At 41.2% G+C, this 26,499-nt stretch overlaps 1 protein-coding gene across 1 annotated transcript in view; it reads right to left on the bottom strand.

The window, feature by feature from the left end:
* DNAH11 (dynein axonemal heavy chain 11) overlaps window positions 1-21,042 on the bottom strand; it is a 359,011-nt gene extending 337,969 nt beyond the window's left edge. The window contains exons 1-5 of the mRNA XM_055347302.2: window positions 20,330-21,042; window positions 18,788-18,931; window positions 4,893-5,089; window positions 4,100-4,289; window positions 2,731-2,830 (exon numbers count right to left, since the gene is read on the bottom strand). Coding sequence (XP_055203277.1) covers window positions 2,731-2,830; window positions 4,100-4,289; window positions 4,893-5,089; window positions 18,788-18,931; window positions 20,330-20,686 — 988 coding nt within the window. The 5' untranslated portion in view covers window positions 20,687-21,042. The remainder of the gene's footprint in view (window positions 1-2,730; window positions 2,831-4,099; window positions 4,290-4,892; window positions 5,090-18,787; window positions 18,932-20,329) is intronic.
* Window positions 21,043-26,499: the final 5,457 nt, after the last annotated feature.

Raw genomic sequence — 26,499 nt, 5'->3', positions numbered from 1 at the left:
CTAAAGAAATTTACTCAACCCTGTGGAAACCGTGGGAATAAAACCTCTCTGCAATGTTGTCACTTTATGGCTTGGATTACAAACTTCATCACTAGAATGTTAATTCCTTCTAGGAACTTGGTATGAGCACAATTGAATTGTTTACTCTCTCATTCCAGTTTCCTACGACAGTAACTCATGCAATGATTGAGAAAAATTATATCATTAATAAAGGTTTAACTTAAAATTGTTAAGTACAGTGATGAAAGGATTTTGAAACTCGGCAGAGGTGAGGTTGTACAACATCATGAATGTACTAAAACTTGAATGAATTATATACTTTAAAATTGTTAATTTTGTTATGTGAAGTTTATTTCAATAGAACAAATGTTAAGCATGGTAAATATTTTTTTAAATGCTATGGCGGGCCAGGTGCAGTGGTTCATGCTTGTAATCCCAGCACTTCGGAAAGATTAGTTGAGTCTAGGAATTCGAAACCAGCCTGGGCAAGATAGCAAGACCCCATCTCTACAAAAAACTTAAAAATTAGCTGGGCATGGTAGCAGTTGCCTGTGGTCCCAGCTCCTCAGGAGGCTGAGGTGGAAGGATCACTTGAGCCTGGGAGGTCGAGGCTGCAGTGAGCCATGATCATACCACTGCACTCCAGCCTGGGCAACAGAGCAAGACCCTGTCTCCAAAAAAGAAAAAGGAAGAAAAAAATCAAACAAAAAATGCTACAGATATGAAAAAAAATTTAAATATTTAACTCTCATTAATGACTGCTTAATTGAATCCAAAGTTTTCTCTTGCTTAGCACTGGTCCTTTTAATATACCCTAAATGGATCTCCATGAGATTCCATTTTGCTCCCAAGGCTACAAATACCCTTGATGAACTGAGAACAAATTTTATTATGTAAGTAGGGAACAAAGTCAAGTAAATTCTAGTTTTTGTTGTTAACCCAAAAGACTTGTGTCAAGAACAAAAAAAACCCTGCTGAATTTTGTCACCAGGAGTCAAGGATGAACCCAGCCACTTGATGTGTAACCAATTAATCTGTCTGTGTAACCAATTAATCTGTCTATGTAACAATAAAGCCCTGAGAATAAAAAGAATGTTCAGGAATTATTTTCTTTCCCAGATGTACTCATGTTTCAAAATTACTATTTTTCTCAATGTTTATGTCAAAATTATATAATCGTATCTAGTAGGTAAGTGCCCTTAAATATTAAATGTCCTTAAAATGTGATCAGCATGTGTGTTGACTCCACAATGCCTGAAGTGTGTCTTTGAGAAGAGCTTTCTTCCTTCAACTTGACCATGAGTTTGAGCCACTTGTTCTATTGAGAAGTGTTTTTTTCCTGAATCTCCAGGCCACACATGCATAAGGCTCAGAGGACCCCTGGGATTCATTCCTGCAGAATCTGTATCCAGAGAAAATTTTCATCCTATGCTAACACAGAAAAAAAAATGCCAACAGCTTCTATTTATTGAAGCATACTTACTACATGTCTAGTACCTTGTATAGCGTATAATATGCTATCCCTAACCCAGTGATTCTCAACCAGGAGAAATCTTGCCCCCAGGGGACATTTGGCCATGTCTGGAGACATTTATGATCATCACAACAGGGATGGGGCCAGCAGGTATAGGCCAGAGATACTGCTAAATATCCTACAATATGTAAGATGGCCCCCAACAACAAAAAAATTATCTAACCCAAAATGTTGATCATGACAAGATTGAGAAATACTAAATCCACATAGCAATTCTTCAAGGAAGGTGTTAATAGGCCAATTTGGCCAATGAAAAACCAGAGGCTTAGCAAATTTAAAATGCTCAGTAAGCAGGGTTGGGACAGGAATTCAGATCTTACAGAGCCCCTGCTGTACATATTCCTCCTTATCTTATGCCCTCTTTTAAAACAGAATTCATGCAGAAGACCCTAAAGATGTATTAAAACATTTTTGAAGTGAATTTTCAGTATTTCCTAACTTTCCAAATGTCACGTGGGAAAAAATAAACTTTTTAATGTTAGAAACAAAAAAAGTTACTTGTCCATATTATCTCCAATTTTATTATTTAAAACCACAGTATCATGTATATCCATAACTAAATGCTTATACATGTGCAAAGAAACATGAACAGAAATCAAGGAACTGAGCAGGGTTGTCATCTTTGGGTGGGGCTGAAACTAGAGAGTGGAAGGACAAGGATGGTGAGAAGACTTTCGACTGGATATCATTTTATGATTCCTGGTTTGTAACAAGATGCATGCATTGTCTATTCAAAGTTCAACAAACCCTCCACTCTGTACATTTAATCTTCACCAAAACTTCAATGATGGCTTTGAGTGTTTGCAAGCTAAATAAGTGGTTACCAAGCACACTCAGAGAACTGAACTGATGAATAACTAGACTCACCATAGCCCAATCTGTTGATTGGAAAACCTCTATCCAGAGTTATATTTTTTTTCCTCTGAATGAAGGCCTCACTCCTCCACAAACATTCTAATTAAAATTTCAATCTGGAGCCATTTTGGCAGGTATCTACTATATACCAGATAAACTAAAAGTAGTTTAGTATAGGTGGAGAATATAGTACAAAGGGTGAGATGAATTTATCATTAGAAGAGCCAAGAGCAGTCACTCCACGAACATGGCGGAAGGGTAAATATCAAGGCCGAGCAGGCAGGGGCTGGATCATGAGCAGATGGTGATATTGATGCCAGGCTGAGGAACAAGAGTCTTACCATTTTCCACAGCCAGAAAAATGTCCTTCAGAGTAGGAAAATAACTGCTTTGTTTAGTTGTCAGGATCTTAACCATTTTGAGGACAATAGGTGCCTGAAGCTAAGTTAAAGGAAAAAAAGAAGAACTTTTAATAAATATAAACTCGATTACTAAATACATGCATTCTGTAATAAAATATTTAAATTCCATTTCACTCAGAAGTGATACAGTATTTAACACTCAAAGTTATATCTGGTTTCAAGTTGAAAATAATTTTAAAAATACATTTTTTTCTTAGCCTTGTATTTTATTTTGCATTTAAGTTTTTAAATTTGGATATATATTATTATATGTGATAGTTATAATTGAGTGTTGATTGGATTGAAGGATGCAAAGTATTGTTCCTGGGTGTGTCTGTGAGGGTGTTGCCAAAGGAGACTAACATTTTGAGTCAATGGAATGGGAGAGGCAGACTCACCCTCAATCTGGGTGGGCACCATCTAATCAGCTGCCAGAGCAGCAAGAATAGAGCAGGCAGGAGAAGATGGAAAAGCAGACTTCCTGAGTCTTCTGGCCTTCATCTTTCTCCCATGCTGGACGCTTCCTGCCCTTGAACATCAGAATCCAAGTTCTTCAGCTTTTGGACTCTTGGACTTACACCAGTGGTTTGCCAGGGGCTCTTGGGCCTTTGGCCACAGACTGAAGGCTGTACTGTTGGCTTCACTACTTTTGAGGTTTTGGGACTCAGACTGATTCACAACTGGCTCCCTTGCTCCTCAACTACAGACGGCCTATTGTAGAATTTTACCTTGTGATCCTGTGAGTCAATTCTCCTTAATAAACTCCCTTTCACATATACATATATCCTATTAGTTGATCCATCTGGAGAGCCTAATATATATGTAAAATATTAATTTTTCCATATAAAATTTCTGTTTCAGAAAATCTCCAAAAGACACGTGAATGGATGTCTTAACTTTTAGAACCTTAAGTAAGTAATTTGTATGGCAAGCACCCAGCAGAGGAACCAAAGTTAGTCTTTCCAAAGCTGTGTCTCTCTACCAAGCAAGACCTCACTCCTTCCCAAATCAATTAAGTTGACTAATTAAATTTTCCAGTCTTCAACATTTCCCTGGGTAAGTACTGCTCTTCCAAGGTAGCACAATATTTCCAATCATCTCAAATGCTGTCAAAATATTCTCATAAAGGCAAAGTTACTTTAAATTAATGTCAAAAGTGCACACCACACATACAGAACTCTGGATTAAGAAAAGAGGGCAGACCAGTAAATTATACAAAGACAGTGTGTTAAATCTTTAAAACTATTGGTCATTGCAGCTCAGGAGACTTTGCTAACTTAATTTACAATTTCTAGGGCTATCTACTTACTTGATCATAAATGCATGACAGATTTTCTCTCCTCATCATCCAGAAATCTAGTTCTGCTTGAGGAGACAAGTGAAGACCATTCAACAAAGGCCGCACTGAATCTCTTTCTATAATTTCTTGGATTTGATGTGACCATTCAATAACCACAGATTCAATTGCATGAAGTATTATCCTTTCATTTGACGGTGGCCTACAAACATTAAGATAATAAAATAATTCAAAGATGAATCATTTTATCCAAAGACATAGACTTTAATAGTTATTTTAGGCATCCATAAACTAGTTTCCTAAAAATAAATTCTTGAAAATCCATTATTTTTATGGTCTTGATTTGAGTTGTGGGGTTACGTTATTCTGTCATTGACGTATCTCTAACCTCAAAAAACACTGTTAAAGAATTATATCCTCAAAAACCATTTTACTAAAGGAATAATGTTACTGGCATGGCAATTACTACAGTTTGCTTTTTGTATAATTTGCTTTTTTAAAGCATACTTCAAAAGGAAATAATACACATGGTGTTTCTGCACTTATTTTAAAAATATGATGTAGTTGTAATTCTCTGTTTGCTAATGGGTTTGCTAGGGGTGTGATATTAAATGGGTATGCTGACTTTCCATTTTATTTTATTTGTGGAGATGAGATCTCACTATGCTGCCCAGGCTAGTCTTGAACTCCTGGGCTCAAGCACCCTCCCACCTCAGCCTCCAAATTGCTGGGATTATAGGTGTGAGCCACCGTGCTGGCCTGGCTCTCCACTTTAATATCCTGTATATATTGTACTGTTACGTACTTGTTCTCTGAACAATTCTGATCCAGATCAATCTTTCCTGCAACAGTGGGAATTGGTAGAAGAGTTCTTCTAGACATTTTGCCCCTAAAAATATACATCTTATTTTTCATGACTTCTATGTGATATTCCATATCTTGTGAAGTAAAACAGGACCAGGACTTATGGTTGTTCTTATTAGAAAGAACTGGCACTAAAATCTAGAGAAAGAGAAACATTGTTAAAAGCAGTTAAATTAATTTACAGACAATGCATTCCTTCAAAGATTTTCTTGTCGTACAAAATTGGCAACAAAACTGTCTAATTTCATAAATATCATCCAATGATATCAAATCTACAAAGAGAGGATAAAGTCAGTGACCCATTTAGATTTAATCAATTAGACATAAATTCTGTCAAAGTGGAATTAGCATACTGCTTGTTCATTCATTTACCCATTTATCAAACATTTGTGGAGGTTCCCAATAACTCAAACACTGCATGAAATAAGCAGCTATGTCAAGTAAGTAAACTGCCCTCATGATGCAAACTGAGCATACTGGCAGGCACATTAATGAAAACAATCTTTCTGAATCATATGGACGCTAGAAGTAAATTAATCTTCTCAAGCCCTAGGTGGCATCCCAGAGGATTAAAGTTTGGGTAGTCAGAAAGATGTTTATTCAGCCACATAGACCTTATTCAGAACTCCTTCTACCATGAAACGGGAAACATCAATGAAACTATGTGAAAACTCTGAAAAAGTATTTTTCCTATTTCTAGAGCCTGGCATATATTATGTAATTAATAAGAGAATGCTGCATTAATGAAGTTGGTCTCTTCTGGCTTTCCCTTCAAGTATCTACTCATTTTAAACATTTTTTCATTTTTCTGATATAATCTATATATAATCTGTCCAGTTTATAAACATTTTACTATAAAACTCGAATTAGCCAAAATGCTCAGAAAATGTTTATTCTACCTTTTTAGAGTTTAGTTTGACGATACAATCTTCTAGTTAACTAAAAAGCTGAAAATTCACTTTCATTTTTGAATGGTGTTGAAACAAATGTCTCCAAATATTATTATTATTACCTTTTCCTACTTAGCACCCATTACATGTCAAGCTAGTAATACAGAGATTAGTAGAAGATAGTCCCTGCCCTCAGTGAGCTCAGTAGGTGAGATCCTGGAACTACGAGTCAAGAACTGCCATGATTAGAGGTATGTCCAGGATGCATATGAAAACATGGGAGAAATATCTGCCTCTGGGAGAGAATGGTATTAAGAAAGACTTGCCAGAAAAGTTGTTACTTGGTTTGAATCTTTAAGATGAAAGAACAGGGCAAGGCAGGTGTTATGGTGTGAATATGTGTCCTCTGAAAATTCATATATTGAAATCCTAACCCCCAAAATGATGGTATTAGGAGGTGGAGTGTTTGGGAGGTGTATTTGTCATGATGGCTGAGTCCTCATGAATAGGATTAGTGTCTCTATAAAATAGGACCAACGGAGCTTGTTCGCCCCTTCCACCGTGTGAAGACATAGATAGAAGGGGCCGTCTACAAACCATGAAGCAGCCTTCAGACACCCGAATTCACTACTGCCTTGGTTTTGAACTTCCAGCTGCAGAACTGTGAGAAATAAATGTCCAGTATTGATACACCATCAAGTCTGTGGTATTTTGTGATAGCAACCTGAACAGAGTAAGACAACAAGCATTCCCGAAATCAGAACACTGATAAAATCATGGGGACTCAGGGAGTATGGTGCTTGTAGGAAACTGCCAGTTTGACCATCCTGGAAATAGAGCCAGTATCCCTGAGAGAAATGGCAATACTTGGGCTGTGAGGAAGGCAGGGGTAGTTTGTGAAGAACTCTGCAAACAGGCTGAAGAGTTTAGGTTTAAGCAAATTAACACAGGAACAGAAAAACCAAATACTGTATGTTCTCACTTTTTTTTTTTTTGAGACAGAGTCTCACTTTGTCACTGAGGCTGAAGTGCAGTGGCAAGATCTTGGGTCACTCCATCCTCCACGTCTCCTGGGTTCAAGTGATTCTCCTGCCTCAGCCTCCCGAGTAGCCGGGATTACAAGCATGTGCCACCATGCCCAGCTAGTTTTCGTATTTTAGTAGAGACGAGATTTTGCAATGTTGGTCAGGCTGGTTTCAAACTCCTGGCCTCAAGTTATCTGCCCACATTGGCCTCCCAAAGTGGTAGGACTACAGGTGCGAGCCACCGCACCTGGCCATGCATGTTCTCACTTATATTAATAACTAGGAGCTAAACATTGAGCACACATGGGCACAAAGAAAGGAACAACAGACACTGTGGCCTTCTTGAGGGTGGAGGGTGGAAGGAGGGTGAGGACTAAAGAACTACCTATCGGATACTATGCTGATTACCTGGGTAACAAACTCTCTGTATACCAAACTCCCATGACGCACAATTTACCCAGGTAACAAACCAGCACATGTACCCCTTGAATCTAAGATAAAAATGGGAAAGAAAAAAGTTTAGATTTGTTGGGCTGAACACGCATTACCTACTGGGAGACTGTTTTCTAGATTAAATCCTTGATATCAACAGCTTTTTCTAAAAGTCAGGCTCAAAGAAAATTAAAGTTATTCAACATTTCTAATGTACTGGGTACTGTTTCAGACTTCACTCTATTTACTATTCTGAGAAAACATTTTAAAGGGTCCATTTTTGAGGCATAGTAAATCTAAATACTGGCAGCCAGCCTGCAGATGTGACAAATTGCACAGCTCATGCACCTAGAAAGTCACAAAAAGTGAACAGAACGTAGAGAATGGGTCAGCCCCTAAAAGGGAGGAAAGTTTCATTGTTGGGAAATCAAAACTTAAGCGGAGAAAGGGACCAGAGTATAACCTTATAAGGGGGATAATGAAACTTAGGCAACGTCTGTGAGAACTGTAACCCCATAGTACTCAACTAATGAGGAACTGGGGGAAGAACTTGCATGCTAGAAGATAAATGACCTGCTGTAGCTGCCCCGGGTGTGCCTGCCTACCAGACTCCCAATCTTGCAAGACCATTAAAAGTCTTGCTTCCACTGTTCTTCGTGTCTCCAAGTCCATTCTTTGGGTTCGGATGGGTAAATGTGTTTCTCACAAACTTGGGGGCTCATCTGGGATCTCTGTGCCTGTGTAGAGTAGGACTCCAGCCGAGAGCGGAAACATGTCCCACAAAATTTAAGTGGCCCACTCTGTCCAGGCGTCCTGGATGCCTGCAGAGGCCATAAACAAACCCAAGACTGTTATTCATGAGGCAGTGGAGGCAACACAGGGAGAAAAGCAGGCACCACAGCAACCAGGCAACGTCATGCACGAGCCAACGGAGGAAAATTGGGCTGTAAGTACTGCCTTGGTGGTTGGGCATTTTCAGAGGTCAAGTGTGTGTAAATGAGATATAACATAGATATGAAGCAAGTGCGGCGTTCGAATCCCAATCCATAGTTCTGTTCTCCCATGAGGGAAATGTCCAGAGACAGGCAAAGCAATTGGGGTGTGCAAGAAACCTCCAGTAGTGGGGGGCTGAGTACACAGGGAAAAGCTTGGACACAAAGACTGACCAAAAATGGGAGACAGAAATTCTAGGCCTATGGGCCAAAGGAAAGAGGGAGCCAAAGAGACTCCCTCTGACATTCCCCCAGATAGTCCTTTGGGAAGAATGAGGTTTGGAGGGACAACCCTTGAATCAGGGACAAGGAAAGTCAAAAGATGATAAAGCGTTGCTATTTATCTAGCCCAAAGACCCCATTCGTAAGCCTTTGGTCTTGTGGCCTAAGTTTGGCTCAGATAAAAATTGGGTGTGCCAAGCTTTAATTCTCTATGTGAATGATAAAACCCCATCCTCACAAGAGGAGATGGGTTACACTCTCTGCTGGATCAAGGAATTAGCCCCCATGTTCCCCTTCAAAGAAGAAAAAAAGCCTAGTAAAAAGTTCCTGCCCAGTGAAAAGCCCTGGGACCCCCTATCATCCGTACCCCCTCCATGTGTCTCACAAAATAGGGGACAGGAAAATCAAGGGGCAGCAGGAGGGTTAGAGGAAGAAAGACCTGCAGACCATGGCAGAGTCGGACCAACTGCTCCTTTAAATCCTTATCCAAATTGGAGAAAATAATTAGAACAGTGTAAGAGGGATATTGAGAACTTCCCTATCCCTTCCACACAGCAGACATCTAGCATATTCCCTCTTAGGGAAGCTCCCATAGATAGGGAGAGATTGGCTTTGTAAATGCTCCTCTTACAAGTACTGAAGTTAGGAATTTCAAGAAGGAAATGAAACCACTTCTAAAACATCCCCTGGGTTTAGCAAACCAGCTGAACCAATTCCTAGAACCCAGCTTTTACACCTTGGCTGAAATGATATCTATCACAAGTATCCTTTTCACAGGAAAAGAAAGGGGAATGATTAGAGAGGGGCCATAACCATCTGGGAGAGGTAACAACCTGCCGGGCAAGACATCTTGCCAGCTGAACAAAAATTTCTAAATGTCAATCCCAAATGAGATAATAATGATCCCAAGGGGCCAGGTGCAGGGCTCATGCCTATAATCCCAGCATGCTGGGAGGCCAAGATGGGTGGATCACCTGAGGTCAGGGCCTCAAGACCAGCCTAGCCAACATGGCAAAACCTCACCTCTACTAAAAAATACAAAAATTAGCCGGGCATTGTGGTACACACCTGTAATCTCAGCTACTCAGGAGGCTGCGGCAGGAGAATCACTTAAACCTGGGAGGTGGAGGTTGCAGTGAGCCAAGATTGCACCACTGCACTCCAGCTTGGGCAACAGAGTGAGACTTCCCCTCAAAAAAAAAAAAAAAAAAAAAAATCCCAAAGAACAGACACAAATGCAGAACCTCAGGGAACTAATAATAAAAAGGATCAAAAAGTCCACTACTGGGACACAAAACGTCTCAAAGTCATTGGAGATTCAACAAAAACCAAAAAAGGAAACTTCCTCCGCATTCCTGCACAGGGTCAGAGACTAGATAAGAAAATACTCCAGATTAGATCCAGAGGACCCAGTAGGGCAAGGCCTTTTGAAGGTTAACTTTGTAAGAAAGAGCTGGCCTGACATTAAAAAAAAATTACAAAGGATTAATGGATGGAATGAGAAACCAACTGAGAAATTACTAACGGAGGCTCAGAAGGTCTTTGTAGGGAGAGAGGAAGAAAAGCATAAATAAAAATGAAACTCATGGTTCCACTGTGGAAGAGGTAATCAAAAAAAGGTTAGATCAAGATCCTCCTTGAAGGAGACAAGGCGAATGATAGATTTCGACACAAAGAAAGAGGTGAAATACATGGAAAAGCTCCTAAGACTATGAGGGGATGTTACAAGTCTGTAAAGCCAGGGCATTTTAAAAAAGAATGTCCTAAATGGAAAAAAGAAATGGTGACCCACCTCATGACCGTTGATGAAGACTGTGGGGGGAGATCCTTCTGAGTAGGTCCCACCAGGAACCCTGAATAAATTTGAAGGTGGGACCTGAGGGAGAAGAAGTGACATTTTTGGTTGATACTGGTGTGGATCCCTCCTCCCTAAGTCACCAACCAAGGGGTACAGAACTCTCTAAGGAAAAATTGATAGCGTCGGGTAAAAGGGGAGGGATTTCACATTCTGATATTCAAGAAAATGTTAATTAGACTGGGACCAAAACAAATTGGTCACTCTTATATGTTCCTAAAGCAGAAACTAACATCCTGGGTCGAAACATGATTGTGGGATTGGGTTTAGGATTAGGAATAAAGGAAGGACAAATAAAAGTAATAATGGGCCTCCCAAAAGAGGAGGAGGAAAGAAAATTAATAACCTTGTTTGGGTTGGAAAAGGCAACAGGGAAGGGTTAAAAATCACACCCTTACAAATTAAACTAAAACAACCAAGAGAAGTAGTTTGCAAAAAAAAAAAAAAAAAAAAAAAAAAAAAAATCCCATTTACACTGAAGGGAGAAAATATCTCCAGCTGGTAATAAAGGGATTCATGAAAAATGGACTATTAAAACCCTGCATGTCACCCGTACAACACTCCAATTCTCTCAGTCAAAAAGCCTAATGGGTCGTTGAGATTGGTGCAAGATCTAAGGGCTATGTATCAACTTGTCCAGACCTACCACCCTGTGGTGCCTAACCCCTACACCCTCCTCAGTAAGATAACCTATGAACATAAGTGGTTCAGGGTGGTGGATCTAAAAGATGTATTCTGGGCATGTCCCTAGACTTCAGGAGCAGAGACCTCTTTGTCTTTAAATAGGAAAATCCTATTAACTGGGAGAAAATAATGGTACTGCTGGACTGTGCTGCCACAAGGTTTCATGGACGCCCCAAACGTATTTGGTCAAATCTTAGAAAAGGTCCTGGAGAAATTCCAACCTTCCAGGGGAACCCAGTTGTTATAATACATAGATAATCTTTTAATTTCTGGGGAGAAGAGGGCCGAGGTATCAGAAACCACCATAAGCTTACTTAATTTCATAGACGAATGGGGATTCCAAGTCTCTAAGAACAAATTGCAGTTTGTAGAAAAAGAAGTTAAATATTTAGGACACCTAATTAGTAAAGGGAAGTGAAGAATAAACCCGGAAAGAATATCGGGAATAGTGGGTCTGCCTTTGCCTAAGACAAAGAAAGAACTCCAAAAATTTTTAGGTTTAACTGGCTACTGTATGTAATAAATTAACTCATGCTCAAAAAAAGATTCTGTATCTCAAGTTACTAGAAGAGAAACCCGACCCCTTGCAATGGTCCCAAAGGAAATTCAGGCAGTAAAACAGCTAAAGCAGGCCTTCATTACAGCCTTGGTCCTGGCCCTCCCTTCTTTAGAGAAACCATTCCATCTGTATGTGACAATGGACCAGGGCGCAGCCCTTGGGGTGCTCACTCAAACCTGGGGAGGGAAGAGGGAACGTGTTGCTTTTGCCTCCAAGCTTCTTGATCCTGTCTCTCAGGGGTGGCCCAAATGTGTGCAAGCAGTGCTGCCACAGCCCTGCTGCTAGGCGAGTGGAAAGCTAACCTTTGGTGGGGCCCTAACAGTAAGCAACCCACACTGGGTCAGGAATATATTAAGTCAAAAGCCAGGAGATAGTTAACAAATTCTCAGACTCTAAAATATGAAGCCATAGTAGTTAAAAAAATTATTTGCTCATAACAACAAATATTTGCCGAAATCCAGCTGGTTTCCTATGGAAAGGAGAGGAGAAAAAGAGAGACATCAGACCAGAACTGCTTAGATAACATAGAATACCAAACAAAAGTTAGACCAAACCTTAGGGAAGCTCCACTACATGATGGGATAAGGCTATATGTGGAGAGGTCGTCCCAAGTGATAGATGGCAAGAGACATAATGGCCATGCTGTCATTCACGGGAATAAACACTTCTTGTGTGAGAAAGGTAGATTACCTAATAGCTGGTCAGCCCAAACCTGTGAATTATATGGCCTTAACCAGGCCCTAAAGCTCCTTAAAGCCCAAGAAGGCACTGTATATACTGATTCTAAATATGCCTGTGGGGTGGTACACACTTTTGGAAAAATCTGGACAGAGTGGGGCCTACTAAATAGCAGCGGAAAGGAATTGGTACATGGGGAACTGGTCAAACAGGTTTTAGAAAGCCTCCTGCTTCCAGCAGAGGTAACCATAGCTCATGTAAATGGTCATCAAAAAGGGAACACTATAGAAGCTACAGGAAACAAGCTTGCAGACGGCGCTGCTGAGCAAGCCTCCCTGGACGAGGAAATTAGAAGACTAGCCTGATCCCAGACATCCCAAAGGTAGTATTAAGGCCCCAGTTTACCAGAGAGAAGAAGGAAGAATTAGACAGGATAGGGGTCAAACTGAAGATGGCAGATGGGTACTTCCTGATGGGAGAGAAGTAAGTAAACTCCATGAGAAAACTAATATCTATATTATACAAAGGGAGTCTTTGGGGACCCCAGGCTCTGTGTGATGCAATACTTAGGAATTATGGGTGTGTATAGGGATTTATACCCTCACTAAATAAGTATGTGGAAGTTGTGTAACTTGTCAAAAGACAAACAAAAAGGTGATTATAAAAACAGGCCATGGGAGAAAGACCTCCAGGACTAAGATTATTTGAAAGCATTCAAGCAGATTTCACAGAAATGCCCAAAGTAGAAAGACTAAAGAATTTACCGATAATCGTAAATCACCTTTCCGGCTGGGTGGAAGCCTTTCCCCTTCCATAGCCACCACTGGGAATGTGGTCAAAATAATATTAAAACAGGTTGTACCTAGATTTGGCCTCATGGAAAATATTAATCCTGACAATGGGAGCCACTTTACCTCAAGGGTGTTAAGGGGAATTATGGAAGGTTTCAAATTAAATGGGATTATCACACCCCTTGGCATCCCCCTTCCTCTGGAAAGGTAGAAAGAATGAATCAAACTCTCCAAAAGCATATCACCAAACTAATCTTAAAAACTAAAATGCCTTGAACCAAATGTCTCCCAGTAGCACTCCTTAGGATTAGAACAGCCCCAAGAAAAGACTTGGGATTATCCCTCTACAATTTATTACATGCGATCCTGTATTTGGGCACAGCTAGACACCTCCCTACTATGGAAACCAAGGATCAATTCTTAAGAAATTATATACTGGCCATATACTCCACCCTATTATCCCTTAGGTTAAAAGGACTTCTGAGTCAAACTTCACCTCTTGAGTTCACGGCTCACTACTTCCAGCCTGGCAACTTGGTGCTGACCAAGACTTGGAAAGAAGACAAGCTCCACCTAAGCTGGAAAGGTCCCTATCAAGTGCTCCTGACCACTGAGCTGGCTGTGCAAACAGCTAAACTGGGGTGAACTCACTATACTCAAGTCAAGGGAGTGGTTAAAAAAAAAAAATGGAAGGGAGAAAAAAAAGCCGAATGTAAAGTGCACAGGTCACCTAAGGAACCCTTCAAGTTAACTCAGAAAAATCTAAAAAGAAAAAGAAAACATGGGCTGGCTCCATTTTGGAAGTTAATACGGCTGGGATGGGATACTATACAAAGAGCAGGTCAAAATGGAAACTGGCAGGGGACTCCTCCCTACCCAGTCAGGTTGCTTATTAACGTAACCAAGACGGTAGCACCCCAAACTATAAGATTTAATGCCTACCAGGGTCTACCTTGTGGAAATGTGGAAAATCAGAAACAGCTCTCTCAAGTGGATAAGTATCTTTTCCCTGAACCAAATACAGGTTATAGTAGAATATCACCCTGCCCCAGCTGGGATACTATATGGTGGACTACCCAATTTCAGGGCTGGACAGTAAACATAGGGTGGGTAACTCCAGCCTGGAGACCCTTAAAGAATAAATTACATCTGTCCAAGGGCTCCCCACCAAGTAACTGCCAGAATTTAAAATGCAATCCTATACTCATCACCATTGATAATCCAGCTCTTCTAAACCAAGAACCAAAAGTAGCATCTCGGTTATATGGGTTGGTGCAAACACCACAGGGAAAAACCCCCTAGGGCAATTTGTTCTCAAACTAATAAAAAACTCAACCCCCCCATATGCCTGGGACTACTCCAACCCCAAACCCTAATAAACACTTTAGTTCACCAAATAATGACCCTAAAAGGGTAAAATTAATTAAGGTAAAGGATTTAAAGCAAACCTTAGAAATGGAGACAGAGTATGGGAATATGAATGCCTGGGTCAAATTTTCAGTACAAGCCCTCAACAAGAGTAAGTGTTATGCGTGTGCTGTGGAACAACTTCAGGCACAGGTGGTTCTGTTTCCTCTAGGATGGAATACCAATCCTAAAGAAATGCACTGTGTTGGCTGTATACCAGGACAAGGATGCATGGGGAAATAAGACTTATAAAAGTCTGTCATTGGCCAGGTACGGTGGCTCATGCCTGTATTCCCAAGACTTTGGGAGGCCAAGGTGAGTGTATCACCTGAGGTCAGGAGTTCGAGAGCAGCCTGGCCAACATGGCGAAACCCTGTCTCTACTAAAAATACAAAAAATTAGACAGGCACAGTGGTGCCTGTAATTCCAGCTACTCAGGAGGCTGAGGTAGGAGAATTGCTTGAACTGGGGAGACAGAGGTTGCAGTGAGCCGAGATTGCGCCATTGCACTCCAGCCTGGCCAATAAGAGCAAAACTCCGTCTCAAAAAAAAGAAAAAAAAAAAAAAAGTCTGTCATTGCTCTTTCCCACATTGCGGAGGTCAGATCCCAGAGCAATTCCCTCATTCTCCATAGGGAATATGAACTACTCCTCTTGCCTCTCTAGGCAGGGGGCAAAGTTCAATAAGCCCATAGGAGAACTCTCAACTTGTATCCACTTCCTAAACATCACCAGTGAGTCAGGCAATGGCAATTACCCAGCTTTCCATATGCCCCAGGCTAATGTCTGGTGGTATTGTGGGAAAAAGAACCTCTGTAACCTGCTACCGTCCAGTTGGACCAGGACTTGTGCTTTAGTCCAATTGCCTTCACTCTGGCATTTCCTAAGACACCCGAAAATACATATGGCCACCAAAATTGGAGATATTTGACAAATTCTTTTAATCCCAATATATATGTTAACTCAGTGGTGTCCCTAGGGGGGTGCCTAATAAATTTAAGGCCCAAAACCAAAGAGCTCTGGGTTTAAGTTAGCACTCTGTTGGTGGTCAACTATTAATACAAATATGGATTAAATTAACTGTATCTATTATATTCAACAAAAATTCATCAGTTATACTAAGGATGCCCTCAAAGGGGTGGCTAGCCAGTTAAATGCCACCAGCCAAATAGCCTGAGAAAACAGGCTTGCACTAGACATGATACTAGCAGAAAAAGGGGGTGTATGTGTAATGCTGGGTGGGAAGTGTTGTATTTTCATTCCCAAGAATACCGCCCCAGATGGCACCATCACAAAAGCTTTACAAGAACAACCCTAGCCAACAAACTAGCAAAAAATGCTGAAATTAATAACCCATTAATGGGTTGGGTAGAAGGCTGCTTTAAAAAATGAAAAGGTATGATAGGTTCAATCCTTACATCTCTCATAATTGTGGCAGGAGTCTTAACAGCAATGGGATGTTGTATTCCCCCTGCGTAAGAGGACTAGCACAAAAATTAAAACAGCTATTAATAAACAAATGTGCATAACTTACTAGCAAAATAATCTGCTACTATTAGAAACCAGATTAAACTTGCTCTCCTATAAGGAAAAAAGTAAACAACTTTTAGAGTGATTCAAGAACCAAAAGGGTTTAGATAAAAATAAAACCAAAGAAAGTAAATAGAAAAGAGGAGGGCATTTGTGAGAAAACATTTTATATGGTCAATTTTCAAGGCATGATAAATCTAAGTACTGGCAGCCAGCCTGAGGATATGACAAACCTCATGGCTCATGCATGTAGCAAGTCATGATAAGCGAACAGAATGTAGAAGAGGAGTCAGCCCATAAAAGGGAAGAAAGTTTCGTTATTGGGAAATCAAAAATTAAGTGAGGAAGGGGGCCAGGGTATAACATTATAAGGGGCATAATGAAACTTAGGCAATGTCCAGGAATATTGTAACCCCATAGTACTCAACCACTGAGGAACTGGGAGAGGGGCTTACATGCTAGGAGGTAAATTACCTGCTGTAACTGCCCCGGGTGTGCCTGCCTACTAAACACCCGATCTTGCAAGACTGCCATTAAAAGTCTTGCTTCTGCTGTACTGCGTGTCTCCGAGTCCATCCTTTGGGTTTGGAAGGATAAATGTGTTTCTCACATTATTCCATGACACAGCCAACTTCTTTTAAAACTTAACGTCTGTGTCATGAGCTGTGGATAAAACACTACGAAATTCTGAGCCACATGCTCTGGAAAGCAATTAGTAACTCAAACAGCTAAAGTATCTCTAGAAATATCGTTTAAAACAAATAGACCTGGGATGTACTTATTAATTACAATAAATTTTATCAAATATATACAAAGTAAGTCAATTCATTTGAAGTTTTGTCTTATTTTAGTTGTCAGTTTGTGTAGTTTTTGCATTTGTAAGAAAAATAAACTTTATGAACCAAAGTAAGGTTCACCAAGGACATATACACCTGTAGATAAAAGAACAAGTATGCCTTTGCTGTGGATCTCTTTACTTACCTTCTGTTTCTCTTTTCAAACTGGGGGGTTTCTCTTTATGACAGTTCTTAAACCATTCAATACAATTACTGAGGAAACACTTTCAAAATACAGAAGCCTGGGCCCCTCTAGATTTTTTAAATTGGAATTTCCAAGGATGGGGCTCAGATATTGACTGAGAAGAACCAAATGATATTTTCTTTATGTCTTGGTAAGCATTCACAATTATTGTTTCTTTTGAAATGTGGGCCAACATGATACATGAAGAAATAACCATATGACATTTTATATACTTTTGCTAAGTATAATTATATAATACAATCTGGTATGGAAACACATCGTAATGTTGAGGAGCAGGCATTCCTTTTTCAGAATATTAAGCAGATCCTGGTACTGAGATAAAGAAAGAGCAGAGAAATTTGAAAAAGGCTTGTATCTTCTGTTGCCAGACACAGATAGTAGAGCAAGAATTTAATAGTGTAGCCCTTCCCCTCCAAGTTCCAGTTGATAGTGGTCTAGATTCTCATATTGAACCAAAGTCATCAGATTCAGTTCAATTAAAATCTGAGCACCTGCTGCATACCAAAAATTGTTCCTGGTACTGAAGTTAAAAGATTGTCTTCCTAGCACCTCCCTGAAATGAGCCAAAGCCAATTAAATTCAACAGGAGCGAAGGGAAACCCAGGCAGGGTACGGGAGTTAGGGGTGAGAGACTTTGGTTAGTCCAGCAGGAAAATACCTCCCTTCAAAAAGACAGAAGAAGAGACTCAAAAAGTACAAGAGGTGTGATCATGAGAGACTGGTAAATAACTAGCAATAAATATGTCAGCATTTTTCCTACCTTAAATATCGGCCTTGGCAGGACTACACTGATTACAGAGGTCTGATTTAGAAATTGGCCTTGTAGACAGATATCTAACCCAGTGGTTCCCAAAGCTCACTGTACATTAGAATCACCTGGGAATCTTGAACAACTGCTGCTACTCGGCTCCCATTCAGGACGTTCTAAATTAACTGGTATGGGTGTGACCTGGGGCATTGTATTAAAAGTTCCCCCAGGTGATCCTAACGTTAAGCAAAGTTTGAGAGCCAGGTTCTAGTTCCATGGAACCTGGTTATTTGGCAGTTGTTCTTCAAAGCTAGCCCACAAACAAAGAGCATCAGCATCAGGTTAGAAATGCAGAACCTCGGGCTCCACTCTAGGCTGAATGAAACAACCTCTTTCACAAAATCCCCAGGCCGTTCTTAGGCACATTAAAGTGTCAGTAACATTGGTTGAAGACTATTTCTCTATTTTAAGAGGAGAAAAAGAAATTTTAAGAACCATTTCTAACACTTTCATCACCTTTTCCCATTATCTGCCATGAGTGAATCTTAGTCTTTAACTGTTAGTTTCTAACAAGTATAAAAAGGAACTGATAATACTCATTTTCAAAGTGTAAATCTGTCTCTACTCTGAATGTGAAGCTTAAAACCTGCTGCTAAGGTGCAAGAGCCTATTCAAGTTGCTTTTTATTTGCTTCTATTGTGTTGGAAGGAAGAAAGGGAGAGAATGATCCCTGCAACTGCCACCTGTTGAATATTAGCATCAGTAAGCATGAGCTCCTTTCAGGAACAGTCTAGATGTTATGACTCCATCCACCTGGCTAGAGACTCCTGGCTTCTACAAGCTTTTTTTTTTTTTTTTTAACCACCCCCATCCCCTTCCCTTCCCTTCCAGCTCTTCTTTTTTTAATTATCAGAGTTGTCCTAAATAATTCCAAATGTCATGGAGATAAGTGAAAGCTTTAAATATTAAAGACAGACCAGTACCTCATCAAGGAAAGCAGATACATGTCCAAGAGACAACGCAGGTAACTCTCCAAATAAAACCACTTGAGAAAAGTCATTTACTCCAATGCTTTCAGTAATCTTCTTGGAAATAAAAACAAGTTTATGGTTTGCATCTCTTGGAATCTAAAACAAGAGCAAGATAATTAGTTCAAGTAGTTTTCTTGTTAACAAGCAGGATTTACTATATCCAACTTGTAGCTGTATTGCTAGCAGAAGAAACAAAACCTGGCGTCTTGCCTGCCCTATAAACAAGGTCCTTCTACGGCTCTTCCCTAGTATGCATAGAGTACACAGTTTTCTTTGTTCTTTTATAATGCTAATTTCACAGCATTACTGGTGTGGAAATACCACCTTTTAAAGGCATGCCAATTATACCGGATCATTATACACCAAAAAAAAAAATCTTATAACTAAATAAGGAGCACGTAGGCATGTAGAATGTTTCAATCCTAAAGCGTTATTTTTTATACTCTTCTCTGGTTTGGAAATAAGCCAAATTGAGATAAAGACAGGCCCAAGAGGTTAATTTGTATTTCTATCAAAGAATAGAACTGTATAACCAAAACATGCTAACATTTCCACAACTACTGAGTCATTCCATTGAACATTATAGTAACTATTTAACTTAGGTAATACTAGAGTTGTGTTCTATCGCCTTGTCTACTGACAAACTTATTTTTTTTAAAGTTACAATTAGGAGAGTCCTAAAACAAAAGAATTCAAAATTCACAATACCATAAGGCAGGCTTCCTGTTACTCTTCTCTGAGATCCTATTTCCCAACTATTACAATGACCACACCTAGTGATAAAACGATATAACATGTTAAACTGAGCATTGCGCTACTTAAAAATTGTGACTCTTGCTCCAAACTCATCATACTTGAAAAATACTAAATACAAGTGCTGTACGTTAGGTGATACGTTAACCTTTTAGTGGACAAATCATCTAAATTCAAAAAGAAAAGGAAGAAAAAGAAGGAAGGAGGGAACCGTTACCTCTAAATGTTCAGTAAACACCCGTGTGCGGAGATTGCATGGGCCTTCCTTTTTAAGGACTCAGTGTTTTTGCCTGGGGTGAAGTGTTGCTGGCACGTAATCAAAATACGTGACGAGTTATATGCGCTCTGCCAAACACCACATTTTTTAAAGGATATGACTCCAGAGTGACCCAAGAGCAACTGAAACGCAAGTTTTTTTGGCACAGAAAGCCCACCTTGCGCCTAACACCCAAGCAGCTAAAGAAAGCGCTGGTTTTCTTGGGTTATCCTGGTCGAACAGGCTCAACGCGGGATTCTCGGTCAGATACAAACTGCTGACCTAGGAAACTAACCTGCAGCTGCTGAACTGCAGAGTGGGTGCACGTGGGGAGGAGTCCTGCAGGCCTCAGGATGGGGACTTCAAGCCAAGTTTGTTAAAGTGCCCGAGTGAGCGCCCCGCGGGAATCCAAAGGGGCGCGACTGGGCTGTCTCCCCCGGGTAGTTTTGTTGGATGGGCAGGTCCCCTTGCCCGTCGTCTCTTACCTCCTGGGAAGCCGCAAGGCGCCCCGAGGCGGCGAAGCTAAACACAAGGCAAGCCGGGCTGGTGCTTTCCAGAAACTCCCCAAGAACCTGCCGGTTGTCCTCGCTTTCCAAATACTGGCTCCATTTCTCCTCCGTGAACCCCAGCATCATCGCCAGGCGGCCGCCGAGGAAGCGCACCCGCGCGTCTTGGGCGAAACTCCGCGCTCTCCTGGCCGCCGCCGCCTCCTCGTTCTCCTCCTCCTCCTCCTCCTCGAGCTCCACAGCGCCCACTGCCTCCAGGCCGGCCCCCGAGGTTAGGCGAAGGGTCGGGGCTTCTCTGAAGTCTCGCGCCTCCCGGGCTGCCACCTGGGCTGCCATTGGGCAACCGTCCGAGGGAACGCGAGGCCGGCTGGCTCCTCACCCGAGACTCTGGGCCCCCCGAAGTGAGCGAGGACACCTCCGCAGGCGCCCACCCTCCTCCGCGGTCGCCGCGAGCGCAGACCCTAGTCTCCCACCTGCTGCTACTTAGCAGACGCGCCACCGCGCACAGCGGTAGCCTCGCAGGCCGAGGCGAAGGCCTGGGACGAGCAGCGCGTCCCGTTTCCCGGGGGACGGTGTCCCCGCCCCAGCCCTCTGGGGGCGGAGTGAGGGCACCGCGCCACCGCCCAGTAGACGCCAAGGCCGAGGGGAGAGGCCCTTGGGCTCTAGGTCCCGAACACGGCCGAGAAGCCGCGTGTCCGGGGTGGGTCTGAGCCCCCAGTGCGCTCGCTCCACTGCCCTCCGGCTCCTTCGCCTACTGGACACTTGGTGGAGATCCCAGCATTGATTAAGTGCTCTGGATGAAACAATGCTCTCTTGTGCCAAGGTCCGTGCTAATCTCTTACCTTGACTAGTTGACATAATCCACAGAAAGCCAAGTCTCTGACTGGTCAGTCTTTGTTTTATGGGCAAGGAACTAAATTACAAAAATAAGTAACAGAGAAGTTTCGGGGCCCAAGTTGAAGGCTGTTATTCACCTTTCCCAAGGTGTCCAAATATTACCAGAAAAGAGCCAGTCCTGCAATTCAACTTTCCTAGTTGTGGGAATCCAAGATCTAAGTATTCAAAGTCCTCCTGATTCCCATCCTCAACCTGAAACTTACTGGAACTTCAGTACACCCAGTAAGAGAACGCACAGTGCCCTTTCGTGATCTCCAAAATGTTCCGAAAATGTATAGATTTATCATTTAATTCAAGAATAAAAAGGTCAAAGAGAAAAAGCTTCAGATTAAAAACAGTTTCATGATACTGAAATAGGATTTCACTGCGGTCCATTAGTGGCTTTTGTTGAGACTATTATGGAAATTCTAATTATTAAAGCAACCAGAGTTTTGAGGAGGAGTTCTCAACTAAACTTTTAAGTCTCCTTTGTTGTTTATTTCAAACTAAAGTCTTCAATCCCCACCCCTTCCATGGGGGCTACTGAAGGACTGTTGCCCACAATAATCCATTTAATACCTGAATGTTGATGGACATTTCCAGAAGATGAGGCTTCAACAATTTTTTTCTTTGCAGGATAGTAACTGCCCCTGAAAACCATCTACAAGTTTCCAGTTATATGATCAGAATCTTGAAATAACACAGGCCCTTGGAAAACTTTGATAATGACTTCTAACCTGTCAAGGCTGCTTTATATAGTCCATAATAATCTTTGGGGCTCCCAGTTGCTGGTATACAAGGCTAGCAATCACCAGTTCCTTCTCTCCCCTCTTATATTCCAGCTTCACATCCCTGTACCCTAGAAAACCAGGAATTCTGTAAATAATAGTTGAATTAAATTGAAAGTGAATAACCACTTTCAAATCTAGCAGGAAAATTTTTAAAATAATGCTAACTTTAAAGTGCAATTTCCAAAAAGTTAAATATGTAATTCGAAATATAAGATGAAGATATGTCAAAGATTTATTTAACTCATAAATGAGGAAAGCAACAAAATGATGTAAGTTCCAAGGACAGTTCGAGAAAGAAATTTAGCAGCATTGGAGAAAGACAGGATGAGTCAGATTGCTAGGTTCAAAACAATACTCACTAATTTCATACAGGGCAAAATAATCCTTTGTTTTTTAAAAAATAATTTGTTTTTCCGAAATAAATTACATCTGTATTGAACAAAAATCTGTAAATAAAAACATAACTTCACAGAGTTTGAGACTTTGATCAGTAGTAGTTAATGAGTCCAAAAAAGATACTTTTCCCTAAATAATTAATAATCCTTTCATTGGCCGGTGAAGCAATGTTTCAATGTGACAGTGAATGAACATGGCTTTACCTTGTTCCCAAGTTTTATGTATTTTTTTCTCAATAATAATAGCTAACATTGATTAAGTACCAACTATGTGCCATGTACTGTGCTGAGTTCATTCATTTGTCTAACAAATCTTTATTGAATGCCTACTAAGTGCCAAGCACTGTTCTAGGTGCTGGGAAATATAACAGAAAACAAAACAGATTAAGTTTCTACCCTCATATTGGAGATACAGGCTAGATTTCTACTGAATACAGTGGAGCTATACCAACTGAATTTGCATTCCATTTCTATTTTCTAGGTGCCTGAGTTTCCTCACCTGAAATAGGAAAAATAAAATGGTAGATGAGATTATTTTTTAGCAAATATCTCTCCCCCAACCCCCCCTTCATGAAAAGAGTATGCTTATACCTTTTTGTGCTATTAAAGTTGTGGCTGGCCATGTGACTTGCTTTGGTCCATAGGATATTGGCAGACATAACAAACAGAGGCATCGCTTCCTTTGGCTAAGATCAAGTGTAGTAGCAAACAGACGCTTGGAATGTCTTTGCATGGTGAGGCTTGCCTTCTTGTGCCTCTGCCACTGTCTTGAGAAGAACATCCCTAGTTAGCTTGCTAATGCAGGGAACCAGCCTGGACCCGACTTTTGTAGCTCAGAGGCAAGTCCAGCAAAGGCTAGTCTTGATCAATCTACTCTCAGTCAGCCCACAGATGCATGAAAATAATGAATGATTATTGTTTTAAGCTACATAGTTGTGGTGAGGTTTGTTATGTAGTGATAGTACGGTAATAGTAAATGATACACCACATCATAGAGTTGTTGGGAGAAATAATTCAGCTTAAATATGTTAAAAGCACAAACACTTAGGCCAACACCTGGCACATTTATTATTAGTTGTGGAGGGGGAAACATGAGAAACTAGGCAAGCAAAGATATAATATGTTTATTATGTCAGATGTGAAAGGAAATTAAATTTTGGGACTCTAAACTCGTTTAGCCAATGGGAAAAGTCAAGCTGGGAACTGGGTCGTGCAAATCTGCCTCCCCCTTTTGGTTCCTAAATAAGATGGCTACAAGATGAAAGGCTACATGCCTCCCCCATATTTTGCCCACAGAGAAATTATTGGTGAGCTGTTAAAACTTCACCATAGCAATGCAAATTGATAGCTTGTCTTTCCAGGTGCAATCACCCACCAGACACAAATGCATATCTGATTGTTCCCCTACCCCATTTTGTTATCTTATGTAAAATGCGATTCCTCACATTCTTCCTCTGCCCCCTTTTGTTTATGTGAAAACCTGTGTGCTTCTCAATATCCCACCCTTTCCCCTTTAAATTTGGAGCCCTCAAATTTATCTTCGGAGAAAGGCATAGACTTGTCTCCCACAGTGTCCTTAACTTTGGCAAACAAATCTCCTAAAATGATTGAGACTTGACTCGTCATTTTCCTCGATTGACACAGATGATCAATTCTAAGAAGAAAAGCAACGGAGGGTAAAAGGTTGGGTATGGAGAGCATGTTAATTACCATTGGTGTTTAAGGAAGGGCTTACTTTTGAGCAGAATTCTGAGAGTGAGCCATGGGTTCTGGAAGAACATTTCAGGCAGAGGGAAGAGCAAGTAGACCCACAAGAGAGGATGCTTGATTTTTGGAGAAACAGCAAGAACGCCAGTAAGAGGGAGAATAGCAAGAGATGAGGACAAAGAAGAAATATGAGACAAAAATCACATAGGTCTGTGATAATAGCTAGGATTTTCTTAAAAGAAGATGATGTAGCAGAAACTGCTAACTGTCCCCAGTGTCCATTCACCTTTTCCTTCTCTTGGAAATACGACATTTACCCCTGTTCCAAGTTTTAATGGGACTCATGTTCACCCAAACTGTATACCTCATTTACTTTTCACTTCACATTAGCTAAAAGGGAAACTAGGAAATTTTCTTTGTAGCTAATGTGAAGTGAAAGTAAATGAGGTATAAAATGCTTGTATCATATTCTTAGAATTTCCCAGTTCTCCATTTCCTCTTGTCTTTCCAACTTGCTGACTAGTATATCAACATGAAATGCTGAACCGTGTTCAATTATGCAAATGTACCTTAAACATATAGCAAGATGCTCAACTTCCCTCACAAAAGAAAAATACAAATTCAAACAAGAGTACAATACTATTTTTTCACTTACTGGTTTTAAGACTGACATCATATTATTGGCATGGCTGGGGAAACAGGCACTTTCATACATCACTTCTGGAAATTCAAAATGATATAACCGCATAGAATTCACTGATTTCTAGAAAAAATCCTACGCATTTGTCCTTTGACCCAGCATCTTTATTCTAGAAATCTATGCACAAGGTTAGTCATTATAGCACTAATGGTAAGAGCAAAAGACTGGAAATAAGCCAAATATCCTGCCATAGGAGATGGGTTCAATAAACTATCTAACATCCAAACAATGGAGTAATATACAGCTACGAAAAGAGAATGCAACCAGCTGGGGCCTCCTGGCACCCCCACCCATGTTCTATAGCCGACAGAGTTCTAATTTCCCCCTGGGATGGATTGCCCAGAGTGCAGGACAGGCTACCACCTTGGCTGTTTGTGTGTCTCAGCCAGTCCAGCCTATGGGTCTTGGAGAGCTCAAACCAATCAGGAGCTGAAGGGATCCCCAACACAGCACAGCTGCTCTACCAAAAAGCAGCCAGACTGCTTCTTTAAGTGGGTCCCTGATCCTGTTCCTCCTGACTGGTTAAGACTTCCCAAGTGGGGTCTCCAGCCACCTCCTACAGGTGTGTTTGGGCCAGCAACAGGTCAGTACCCATCTGGGATGGACCTTCCAGAGGAGAGGGCAGGCTGCCATCTTTGCTGTTTTGCAGCCTTCGCTGGTGGTACCTCTAAGTATGGAAAAAGTTGAGGTAACTAGGTTCTGGAGTGTACCCCCAGCAAACCACAGCAGCCCTACGGAAGAGTGGCTGGACTCCTAAAAGAGAAACAAACAGAAAACATCAACAACAACAAAACCCACAAAAACCCCATCCAAAGGTCAGCAACCTGAAAGATCAAATGTAGATAAGCCAGCAAAGATGGGAAAGAATCAATGCAAAAATGCTGAAAACTCAAACAACCCCCTTTCATCCAAATGACTGCAACACTCCTCCAGCAAGGACTCAGAACTGGGCTGAGGCTAAGATGGCTGAAATGACAGAAGTAGCCATCAGAATGTGGGTAAAAATATAAAAATGAACTTTGCTGAGCTAAAGGAGCATGTTGTAACCCAATGCAAAGAAGCTAAGAATCTTGATAAAAACAATGCAGGAGCTGTGCGTGGTGGCTCATGCCTGTAATCCTGGCACTTTGGGAGGCTGATGCAGGCGGATGACATGAGGTCAGGAGTTCAAGACCAGCCTGGCCAACATGGTGAAACCCCGTCTCTACTAAAGATACAAAAATTATCCAGGCCTGGTGGCACATGCCTGTAATCCCAGCTATTCGGGGGGCTGAGGCAGAAGAATTGCTTGAACCTGGGAGGCGGAGATTGTGGTGAGCCAAGATCGTGCCAGTGCACTCCAGCCTGGGTGACAGAGCAAGACTCCATCTCAAAACAAACAAACAAACAAACAAAAAACAATGCAGGAGCTGACAGCCAAAACAACCAGTTTAGAGAGGAACATAACCAACCTGATAGAGCTGAAAAACACACTACAAGAACTTCACAATTCAATTACAAGTATTAATAGCAGAGTAGACCAAGTGGAGGAAAGAATCTCAGAGCTTGAAGACTGTCTTTCTGAAACAAGACAGGCAGATTAAGAATAGAGAAAAAAGAATGAAAAGGAACGAACAGGCCAGGCACGGTGGCTCATGCCTGTAATCCCAGCACTTTGGGAGGCCAAGGTGGGTGGATCAC

The sequence above is a fragment of the Gorilla gorilla genome, chromosome 6 (genome assembly GCF_029281585.2).
Source record: "Gorilla gorilla gorilla isolate KB3781 chromosome 6, NHGRI_mGorGor1-v2.1_pri, whole genome shotgun sequence".
NCBI classification, from domain to species: Eukaryota; Metazoa; Chordata; class Mammalia; order Primates; family Hominidae; genus Gorilla; species Gorilla gorilla.
The sequence above is the reverse complement of the archived record's forward strand: the minus strand, read 5'-3'. Positions and strand labels throughout refer to the sequence as shown.